Here is a 12,129-nt window from a genome sequence, read left to right on the forward strand (position 1 = left end):
TCTCTTCCTACACACCTCACCCTGTGTGTGTCTTTATCTGTATGCTTTGCAATATTATTTATAATAAACCAGCTAATGTGTTTCTCTGAGTTTTGTGAGCCACTTTAGCAAATTAATTGAACTCAAGGAGGGAGTATGGGAAACTCATCTTCAAGCAGGTGAGTCAGAAGTTCCAGAGGCTGGGGCTTGTGACTGGTGTCTGAAGAAGGGGGGCAGTCTTGGGGACTGAGCCTTCAACCTGTGGATTCTGATGTTATCTCCAGGTAGATAGTATTGGAATTGGGTTACAGAACACCCAGCTAGTGTCCACTGCAGAATTGATTGCTTGTTTGTTGTTGGGAGAAACCCTCCACACATTTGGTCCCAGAAGTCTTCTGTGTTGATTGCTGTGGTGGTGGTGTGAAAGCAGAGGAAAAAACAATTTGAGCATTGTTTTTTAGGTATATTATTCTCTTGTCCTTTGTAGGAGTTCTAGAATTGAAAATACTGTTTTGTCCTGTTTTAGGGTATTGTTGGGTATAGCAGCTTGAATTGTGGTGGTGACAAATAAGAATAAAAGTAGAGAGATTAATATGTGGGATCAGACCAAGGAATAGTTAGGTATTAATAATTCACTATTGGTTAGATAGTAGTAGGCTTTTAGGTAGAGTGTTTTGGTTCAACAGTTTCAGACTGCTTTGTATTAAACACGTTTTTATTTTGGTATAGTAGACTAGTCATTTCCATTTGTCCACTGGTAAGGTATTAAACTATACTGGATGGGAAGGACAGCATCTAATGTAGTAGGAGCAGTGTTAATAGTGGCTTGGTGGCATGAAATGAGTTGGAGTATTGAGAAATTGTCAGCTGTTTTTATGGTTAGGGAGTTTAATGTGGTGTCAGGGCAGCTGGGAGAGGTCAGAGGCCAAATAATAAAGGGACTTTTTTGTATACATTACAAGGAAATTTTTTGTTTTTCGTTTTTTTTTTTTTTTAAACGTGAACAGTGGGGAACTGTTGAAGAGGTTAGTCAGTAGACCAATATCACTTTTTTCAACAGTTTATGGTTTCCCCTTATTTTTAATGATTTACTCTTATTTGGCACACTTTTTTTTTTTTTTTTTTTTTTTGAGACGACGTCTTGCTTTATCACCCAGGCTGGAATACAGTGGCATGATATTGCCTCACTGCAACCTCTGTCTCACGGGTTCAGGCAATTCTCCTGCCTCACTCTCCTGAGTAGCTAGGATTACAGGCGCCCGCCACCACACCCTGCTAATTTTTGTATTTTAATAGAGATGGGGTTTCACCATGTTGGTCAGGCTGGTCTCGAACTCCTCACCTCAAGTGATCCTCTCTCCTCGGCCTTGGCACACTCAATTCTTGAACTTAATTTGGAGGCTAAAACATTCCCCAAAGATATTGTTTATTTATTTGTTTATTTTTTGAGACAGAGTCTCACTCTGTCTCCCAGGCTGGAGTGCAGTGGTGTGATCTCGGCTCGCTGCAACCTCCGCCTCCTAAGTTCAAGCGATTCTCTTGCCTCAGCCTCCCAAGTAGCTGGTATTACAGGTGCCCACCACCATGCCTGGCTAATTTTGTATTTTTAGTAGAGTTGGGGGTTTCACCATGTTGGTCAGGCTGGTCTCGAACTCCTGTCCTGGTCCAGTAATCCACCTGCCTCAGCCTCCCAAAGTGCTGGGATTACAGGCATGAGCCACTGCTCCCAGCCTAATTTCTATAGTTTTAGTAGCGAGGGTGTTTCACCGTGTTGGTCAGGCTGGTCTTGAACTCCTGACCTCAGGTGATCCACCCACCTCAGCCTCCCAAAGTGCTAGTATACAGGTGTGAGCCACCACGTTAGGCCCCCAGTAGATTTTTTTTTTTCATTTTATCTTAGAAAAAAGATTCTTCAGATATTAGAGTCCAAGAATGTCACAGCAATTACCTGTCTGCTATTTATCAGTGAGTTTGAATATGAAATAATATAAAATGTTACATTCTCTTTAAAGCCTGCTTATAGTTAATAGCTTTTCCCACATAGCTAAAAAATGCCCCACTATCTCCTAAGTAGCCCCCACATACTGCTTGTCAGAGCTCAGCTTTTATAATTTCTAATCCTTATTTATGTTGTTATTTTGTTAGAAGAATGTAGGCCAAATCTACTGTGACAAAACATTAAATCTTATATTTATTTTTGAATAGTAATTAATTTGAATGGTATGAAACAATGTACAATGAAAACAAATCTCCTTCTCATTTCTGTTCATCACGCCCCAGTTCCCTTTTTTGGAGACAACCAAAATTATTCTTGTGTAGTCTTCCAGAGATACGTTGTGCCTATACAAAATATTTCATATGTTTTTACTCCTCCCCATTACTTTTATACAGATATACCATACTTGATACATTGCTCTGTATCTTTGTTCAATAAGTAATATATTTTGGGAATTGTTTCCTATCACTATACTAAGAGCTTCCTCATTCTATTTTTTGTAGCTGCATAATATTCCATAGTATAAACTTAGCATATTTCAATAGTTTCCAGTTTGATTGATATTTAGGTTATTTCCAGTCTTTTGCTGTTAGAAGCAAGATTGTAGCTAATGACCTTGATTGTGTATTATTTCACATATATTCCTGAAGGATCAATTTCTTGAAGTGGAATTTCTTTTCAGAAGCTCTGTGCATTTATAATTTTGATAGAATTGTGAAAGTAGGGGTTAAATGAAGTGAAACTATGGAATTTGGTATATTATTTACCTACGATGGAATCTCACTTCATAACAAATGAAATTCTAAGAAAGAAATGTATAGTTGCTAAAATATTAGTGAAATCTTTATAAATTATTTTGTTTTGCAGGTATACAAAACTAGGATATGCTGGAAATACAGAACCACAGTTTATCATCCCTTCCTGTAAGTATTTCTTTTAAGCCACAAATGAGCTGATTTAAAAGATCTCCTTCCCTAATAATTTAAGTAAAAGAAGTAATCAGTTCTGAAATCCTAAAAGAGTTAGTCCTTTTAAAAACATGATTTGCCAGGTTCTAAGTGTGGCCTCATTTTTGTACGTCTGACTATTCATTTCAGCTTTATGTTTAGCTCCCCATTTGCCATGTCTACTAAATACCTCTTTTTAAAGAAAAAAAGAAATTAGCTGATAATGAAACAGTACCCCAATTTTTAGGGTGATATTGCAGTTAACAGTATGGGGGTATAACTAATTATCAAGTAGTCCATTCCCCATCATATACCTATGAAGACTGTCCTTTGGTTTGTGGATATGACTACTGTTTGTAGGGCCCGTATCTGTTGACGTCCTCACTAAGTGCCCATGTTTCAAAATATGGATGGAAGGACAATATCTCACTATCTCACCTTTAGAGATGTTGACCTCAGCTGTTTTCTAATATCCCATAACCATACTGTTGTATGTCTTTAGAGTATTTTTGTTTTATCCTATTTTTGTTAATCTTGCTTAAGCTTACCATTAACTTTCAGTAGTTTTTAAAAAATATTCTGACATTGGTTTGTTAGTGCTCGTTTGTTAGCACAGGTCTGTTCCTTGATTAACGTACTTTTACACTTTTGACTTGCAAACAGTTCACGTTTTTTGTACATAATATAGTAACACTTCTGATCTATTTGTCTTACAGCCAAATTAAAACTTTTGCATACCAAGTGACAAACCTTTTGAGCCGTTGCTTAGTGGTTCTCACTCCTAGACATTTTAATTTTGAGAGTGTCACTGATTTTTCACAATCTTATTTATGTGACTGAATTTTTTATATTTCATTGTTATTCATTTATGAAAATAAGAAAATGGAAAAATGAATATGTAGAGAGTAATGAAAGCAGTGTATGTTTCAGAATCAATGAAGTTGAGAATAAGATAGGAATTGTTAGGCTTTGCCAAAAACTGGATCTTTAGTATCACTTGAGCACTCATTGGACACAAGAGGTCAACTGTTTTGTCATTTGTGTAGTAAGAACAAAATTAAGTATGTGGCATTAAAGAAACAACACTGTCTGGCCGGGATTGGTGGCTCACGCCTGTAATCCCAGCACTTTGGGAGGCCGAGGTGGGCAGATCACGAGGTCAGGAGTTCGAAACCAGCCTGACCAACATGATGAAACCCCGTCTCTACTAAAAATACAAAAATTAGCCAGGCATGGTAGTGCACACCTGTAGTCCCAGCTGCTCAGGAGGCTGAGGCAGGAGAATCGCTCGAACCCGGGAGGTGGAGGTTGCAGTGAGCTGAGATGGCGCCACTGCATTCCAGGCCTGGGGGGTGACAGAGCAAGACTCAGTCTCAAAAAAAAAAAAAAAAAAAAAAGAAAGAAAAAGAAAAGAAATACACTTTCAAAATTGCACCTAAAAGGGGAAATGGTTTTAGGGTTTTTATCTACTCCTCACTTTCTAGAAACAAACTTATTTGACTTGTGTGTTTCTCCTATTTTGATATACTTTTCTAGGAATCGATTATGTAAGAACTTAGGCTACTGCCTAAATCTAATACTTTTTTAAAACCCAGAATGGATTTTAGTTGATATTGATGAAACAGCTCATTCGTGTGTCTAGTGGCCTTTATTATTACCTTTTAAATATTTTATTCATGCATGTTTGTTATCTACTGAACATGAAGAATAGGTTTGCTTTTCTTTGTAGTTTTTCTCACATTTATATGTCAATACGTTGATTGTTTTTTGTCTGTTTTTAAGAATTCGGTGATACATGTTGGCTTTATTGCTGACTAACGTAGAGGTACTTTTTTGGGCTAGTACTTGACTTTAGTCGTATTTCAGTTTAGTGTTAGACCATCGTGTATGTACTTACTGGTTTCTTTAAGCTACCGTACGTAACACAGTACCAAAAATTGGGTGGCTGAAAACAACAGACACTTACAATTCTGGAGTCCAGAAGTACAAAATCAATGCGTCAGCAGGGTCACGCTCTTGCTGGTGTCTTCTGGCTTCTGATGTTTCCTCAGGATCCTTGGCTGATAGGTGCGTCACTCCAGTCACATGGCTGTCTTCTTGCTGTGCGTCTTTACATCATCATCCTTCTGTGTCTGTGTTCAAATTTTCCCTTTCTATGAGGACACTAGTCATATTGGATTAGGGGCCACCTTGATAACTTCGTTTTAACTGTGAAGACCCTATTTCCAAACACAGTTACATTCTGAGGTACTGGCAGTTAGGACTTCATATCTTTTTGGTGGTACCCAATTCAACCTGTAACAATGCTGATGACTTTTAATCTTTTGTGTATAATCTTTTGTTATGATTGTATATTTCAGGAGACTACTAAAGTTATTTCTGCCATCTTAGCAAAATTGGTTTTGGTTATGTTCGTAAATGGCTGTGTTAACTTTTTGTCGGAGGCCTATATAATCTTGATTTTTTGAACCATTGGATCTCATCACTATTGAATCCATTTTTTATCTTATCTCTCTGCCAAAATATGAAGTCTTTGCCATGACTAGTTGCAGTATGTTAAAAATTCATTTGCCTGCTGTAAGAAGGTTTTTGATTTTTGAGTGTTTTTTCTCACCCACCCAGTTTTAATGCTGCAGGTACAGTGTTTATAATTAGCAGATAGAGACATTGCCACTGTCTTTTACTAATGAGTATTGATATTTGATCTGGAAAGCCTGTGCAAGTGGTTCAAGGTTTTTTTTATATACATGCATATTTATTTTTAGGAAATTTATAGTGAGCCACCTGGATGTCTATGTACACTGTAAGTAAATTGCTGGAGAGAATTTCTAGCATTTAGAAGGACTAGATGGTGGATTAAAAATTTTTTTCTTCCAGTTATTTTCTGCCCACTTTCTTAAGGATATAGCTGTTACTAAATGAAAGTAACAGTTGAATGCCAGATCAGTTTAAGTGCATTCAGACAATTATTTTGAATGAAGAACTGAACTTGATGGATTCGTACATTTATAACTTAATCTAAAAATACATAACAAGTTTTAGCTTTCAAACTGTATGCTGGATTTCTGCAATTATTTAAGGATATTGTTGTGGGTTTCACCTAAATGAATTGAGATTTCCTTTTATATATGTAGTTTAACAGATCTGTATTACATTTAAATTACTAGACCACAATAGTAATTACTGTTACTAGACCCAATCACTATTACTAGACCCAGTAGTGATAGGGTAGAGATGTAAAGAAAGTTTAAAAAATTATTCTTGAAGTTTTTTTCTCATTCGTGTTTTTCAGTTTTTTTCTTTCCAGTTGTTCATCAAGCATATGTGGATTTGGTGGGATTACAGTTTTACTGAGAATCAAAGGAGGATTTATATAATTTAAAAAATATATATTTGAAACTTTCCCACAAATGTTGTTTTTCTGGCTTTTTGCATTTGAGGTCTTGTCTCCGAGTGGAAGTTGAGGTTTCGTTGTGTGAAATGAATTTTGTCACTGGTTTCTTATGACTTTTGTGAATTAGTTTGACAATTTAAATAGGCTAGGTCATGTTTTACTTTGTAGCACTTTGTAATGGGAGAAGTGTAAGGAAAAGTCTTTCTCATTTGAAGAAAATGAATTCTTTGACATGTCTAACTTATTTTAAAGGTATTGCTATTAAGGAGTCAGCAAAAGTGGGTGATCAAGCTCAAAGGAGGGTGATGAAAGGTGTTGATGACCTAGACTTCTTCATTGGTGATGAAGCAATAGAAAAACCTACATATGCAACAAAGGTATGTTTTTATGACTTGTATAAATAACATTTTCAAAAAATAGTTTGTTCAATGCTTGTGCCCTCTGGAATTCACTCTATAATAGACTTTATTAATATCCTCAAACCTCTTCTCAGTAGAAATTTCTTTTTCCCTGTGGCATCCTTCCCTGTTGCTTTAACTTTTTTTTTTCTTTTTTTTAATAACCCCTAAGAGGAAAATTTTAGCCCTTTCAAATGAGCAGTATTTATTTTTCCACACCCACTGGATCTCAGGGCCCTCAATAAAATTAGCTTTACTTCCACATTGCTACTTCTGCAAACATTTTTTCCCCATCTTTATTCAAACTTACACCATTTTTCTCTTTTTTGAAGTTTATGCCATCTGTAAGTGCTGTTCTCTTTCTCCCTCTTTTTCTTTTTCCCTTTTTCTTTTCTACCCTTTTCCCTCCCTCCTTTAATTGAGGTGTAAGTATGTAAGTGTTAATTATACAGTTCGAAGAATTTTTATGACTGTAATCATAACAGGTAAAGAAACAGAACAAATCTGGTAACCCTGAAGCTTTCCTTGTGCTTGTTCACACAGTCACTACTCCATTCCCACCAAAAAATAAATGCTATTCTGACCTTTATCATCTTATTTTTTGACATTGACTTTGTCTGATTTGCAAATATCCTCCTTTGTACTTCTTCCCTTCTCATAATTTATTCGTTAATGAACAACTACCATGTGTAAAATACTTTGCCATGTATCGTGAGTAAAATGGTGTATAAAAAAATTTCCCCGACTGCAAGGCTATTATAATGTGGTGGAAAGGAAGACATTGAAGAAATAATTACAAGTGTGTTGGGGGTTAGAAGAAGGGAAACACACACACAGTGCTCTGTGCATGTATCACAGGAGTAGCTAACCTAGTGTGGGGAATCAGGAATGTCCTTGAGGAGTAAATCTTTAAGCTGAGGCTTGAAGAATAAAATAGGAGTTAGCTGCTGAGGTGGGCAGGCTGAGTTGTTTTAGGTAGAGAAACCAATATATGAAAAGGCTTTACAGTATGAGACGGACTAGAAGTGCGTGACCAATATGCCTGAAGCATGGAGAATGAGGTGGAAAGAAGTGAGGAGGCTGTATAGGTAGGCAGGAAAGAGCACTGAAGATGTTGTTAGACCATGTTAAAGAATTTGAACCCTGTCCTATAGGCAACATTAATGAGTATACCTAGAGGAATAATTTTTGCGCTTAAAGTGCAAATATTGGAATCTGCCTGTTTGAACTTGAATCCTGTCTATGCTCATTTCTAACTTTGTGATATCATTCAGTGACTTAACCTTTCTGAATTTTGATTTCTTCGTCTGTAAAATGGAGATATTATTAGTACTTGAAGATTTTTTTCTTTTCTTTCTTTTTTTTTTTTTTAAGACAGAGCCTCACTTTGTTACCCAGGATAGAGTTCAGTGGCATGAACATGACTCACTGCAGCCTTGATATCCCAGGCTCAAGTGATCCTCCTACCTCAGCCTCCCAAGTAGCTTGGAATACAGATGCATGCCACTATGCCCAGCTAATTTTTTGTATTTTTGGTAGAGACGGAGTTTCATCATGTTTCCCAGGCTGGTCTTGAACTCCTGGGCTCAAGCAATTTGTCCCCTTGGCCTGCCAAAGTGCTGGGGTTATAGATGTGAGTTACCACGCCTGGGCCAGGATTGTTATAAGGCTTAAGGAGATATGTATAAAGAAATTGTTATACTCTAGTGCTTTGAACATAATGGTTACTCAATATATGTTGGCTTATTTTACTTAGAAAAGATTACTCAGGCCACATAGACAATGAAGAGAAATTATTTGGGTAAGGTAAGCATGATTCTGGGAAAACCAGATAATTGACTATTGCTATAGTCTAAGCAAGAGATATTAGTGACGCCAGTGGGGATAGAAATGGAAATTGTGTATGTGCAATCACACACACAGACATTTAACTTTTATTGTGGAAAACTTCACATGTCAAAGAACAGAAAATAATATAATGAACCCCCATGTGCCTATCATACAACTTTGGTGGTTATAATCTATGGACAATCTCATTTTGTCTATAATCTTTCCACCCTCAACCTCCAATTATTTTAAAGTAAATTGTACATACTGTTTCACTTAACAAATACTTAACTCTTAAATATGAAGGCTTTTAAAAAAGGTAAATATGACACCTTAATTTAGTATGCAGTTTCTTTATCTGATATCTAGTCATTGCTTAAATTTCTTTGATTATTTACTATATTGGTTATTCTGTTTGAATCAACATTAAAATGTGGTCTACTCATTGGATTTAGTTGATAAATCTCTTAAGTCTCTTTTTATCTATAGGTTATTTTCCCTGTGTGTTATGTTTCTTTTCTTTTTTGTTCTTGCCATTTATTTATGGAAAAAAACTTGAGATGTCTTGTAAAATTTCCTATATTCTAGGGATTCTGATTATTACATACTCATTGGGTCATTTAACATGGTACCCTACTTCCTATATTCACTTTTTTTTGTTGTAAATGGTAGTTAAATATAAGTCTGATTAGATTTATGGGAGGTTTTTGTTTGTTTGTTTTGACAAGGAAAAAGTGGATAATTAAAGAGTAACAGTGCGTGATGAATGGGATATTGGTGATAAGCTAGATGTATCAATTGAGGGTAATTCCCAGCTCCGAGATAGTCTTATTTATCCCTTATCTGCTGAAATTGAGAATGTTAAAGGAAAAACATCTAAAAATTATTTTATTTTTTAAGACAAGCTCTCAACTTTGTCACCTAGGTTGCAGTGCAGTGGCACAATCACAGCTCACTGCAGCCTCAAACTTCTGGACTCGAGATTTTCACACTTCAGTCTCCTGAGTAGCTGGAACCACAGGCGTGTGCCACCATGCTTCGCTAATTTATTTTATTTTTATTTTTATTTTTGAGATGGAGTCTTGCTCTGTCTCCCAGGCTGGAGTGCAGTGGCGTGATCTCACCTCACTGCATCCTCCACCTCCTGGGTTCAAGCGATTCTCCTGCTTCAGCCTCCTGAGTAGCTGGGATTACAGGCATGTGCCACCATGCCCGACTAATTTTTGTGTTTTTAGTAGAGATGGAGTTTCACCATTTGGCCAGGCTGGCCTTGAACTCCTGACTTCAGGTGATCTGCCCACCTTGGCCTCCCAAAGTGCTGGGATTACAGGTGTGAGCCACTGCGTCTGGCCTTTTATTTTATTTTTTATAGAGACAAGGTCTCCTTCTGTTGCCCATGCTCGTCTCAAACTCCTGGGCTCAAGTGACCCTCCCACGTTGGCCTCTCTCAAAGTGTGGGATTACAGGCATGAGCCACTGTGCCAGGCTTTTAAAAAAATTTTACTTGACATATAATAATTGTACATATTTATGGAGTATGTAGTGATATTTTGATATGTACAGTGTGTGGTGATCAAGTCAATGTAAGTAGCATATTCACCTCAAACACTTATTTTTTTGTGTTGAGAATATTCAGAATTCTCTGTTCTAACTATCTGAAAATATATAATAAATTAACTGTAGTCATCATATAGTGCTATAGAACACTAGAACTTATTCTTGCTATCCAGCTGTAATTTTGTATCCTTTATTCAAGCTCTCCCTATTCCCTTCTTTCCCCTACCCTTTCCAGCCTCTAGTAACCACTTTTCTACTCTCTACTTACATGAAGTCAATTTTTTTAGCTTTTGCACATGAATGAGAACATGCAATTTTTTATCTTTTAGTCCCTGGCTTATTTCACTTAATGTCCTTTGGGTTCATCTGTGTTGCCAGGAATGACAGGATTTCACTGTTTTTTTATGGTTGAATAGTATTGTGCATATATACTACACATATCCGTATGGACACTTAGGTTAATTTCATATTTTGGCTGTTGTGAAGAGTACTGCAATAAACATGAGGGTGCAGGTATCTTTGATATAGTAATTTATTTTCCTTTGGGTATATACCCAATAGTAGGATGGCTGGATCATATGGTAGTTCTATTTGTGGTTTTTTGAGGAGCCTCTGTACTATGCTTTATAGTGGCTTTACCTATTAACATTCCCTCCACAGTATATATGAGTTCCCTTTTCTGCACATCCTTGCCAGCATTTGTGATTTTTTGTCTTTTGGGTAATAGCCATTCTAACTATGATGAGACGATATTTCTTTCTGGTTTTGATTTGCATTTTCCTGATGATTAGTCATGTTGGACGTTTTTTTCATGTATTTGTTGGCCGTTGATGTGACTTCTTTTGAGAAATGTCCATTTAGATTATTTGCCCTTTTAAAAAATCAGTGTTTTTTTTTTTTTTTCTTGCTGTTGAATTGAATTCCTTATATATTCTGGATGTTAATCCTCTGTCAGATGTACAGTTTGCGGGCATTTTGACCCATTCCATAACTTGTATTTTCCCTCTGTTGATGGTTTTCCTCACAGAAGCATTTTAATTTAATATAATCCCATTTGTCTATTTTTGCTTTTGTTGCCTGTGCATCTGAGGTCTTATTTGTAAAATCTTTTCCCGTACCAATGTTGTGAGAGGTTTCCCCTAAGTTTTCTTCTAGTACTTTTATAGTTTTGGGTCTTAGATTTAAATCTTTAATTCATTTTGAGTTGATTTTTGTATAAGGTGAGAGCTAGAGGTCTTGTTTCATAAGGAGAAACAGTTTTGACTGGGTAGTGTAGAGAGGAGAAAATAAGTTTAATTTTGAACACATTGTATTTGAGGTACTTGTGAGACATCTGAGATTTTGTTAGAGTCAAATATGTGGATTTTGGAGGTAAGAAACAAGGCAGAGCTGGAGACAGAGATTCAGAAGGTGTCAATTACCTTAGAGGGGTTGACATTACCTAGGGGAACATATCACAGGGGAAGAGAACTAAGACAGAGCAGTGTGCCAGTTAGGTTTGAGTAGAGGAGGAAAAGTCTGCGAAAGAGACTGAGAATGCATGGGTTGATATGTAGAGGTAAGCACTGTAGAATGGTGCTGAGATGAGCTAGAGCCCATAGATAATTTGCTGTCTTTCGCTACAAGGTGGTGATTTGTAACCTGAATGAGAATAGTTTTAGAAGAGTAGTTGGGCTAGATGAAAGTAGGCTTTTGAGTGATAGGCGAGGAAAAAAGTAACAGTAAGAGTACTGTTCATTGAGTTTCAATTGTGATTGGGAGGGAGAGAGAGATGAAGAGACACATTTCAACGTTAAGATGGAAGACATGTCTGAATGCTAATATGAAAGAACTATTAGAGATTAAAGTAACAGGAAAGATAAGGTATAATCAAGGTCTCTGAAAAAGCTGGAGGGATGAGATCCAGAACACAGATGACTGAATTGACATGAGGAATATCTTACATTATAATGGAAGTAAATGAGAAAAAAGGCTAAGTATGGAATCCATTTTACAGATTTGGAATCCATTTTACAGATTTGAATTCCTGAC

At 36.5% G+C, this 12,129-nt stretch overlaps 1 protein-coding gene across 2 annotated transcripts in view; it reads left to right on the plus strand.

Moving 5' to 3' along the window:
• ACTR3 (actin related protein 3) overlaps positions 1–12,129 on the plus strand; it is a 76,279-nt gene that overhangs the window by 24,155 nt on the left and 39,995 nt on the right. For both annotated transcript variants that reach the window (XM_063595109.1, XM_063595110.1), the window contains exons 2-3: positions 2,843–2,898; positions 6,569–6,693. In XM_063595109.1, coding sequence (XP_063451179.1) covers positions 2,843–2,898; positions 6,569–6,693 — 181 coding nt within the window. The remainder of the gene's footprint in view (positions 1–2,842; positions 2,899–6,568; positions 6,694–12,129) is intronic.

This window comes from Pan paniscus, chromosome 13 (genome assembly GCF_029289425.2).
Source record: "Pan paniscus chromosome 13, NHGRI_mPanPan1-v2.0_pri, whole genome shotgun sequence".
In the NCBI taxonomy this organism is placed as follows: Eukaryota; Metazoa; Chordata; class Mammalia; order Primates; family Hominidae; genus Pan; species Pan paniscus.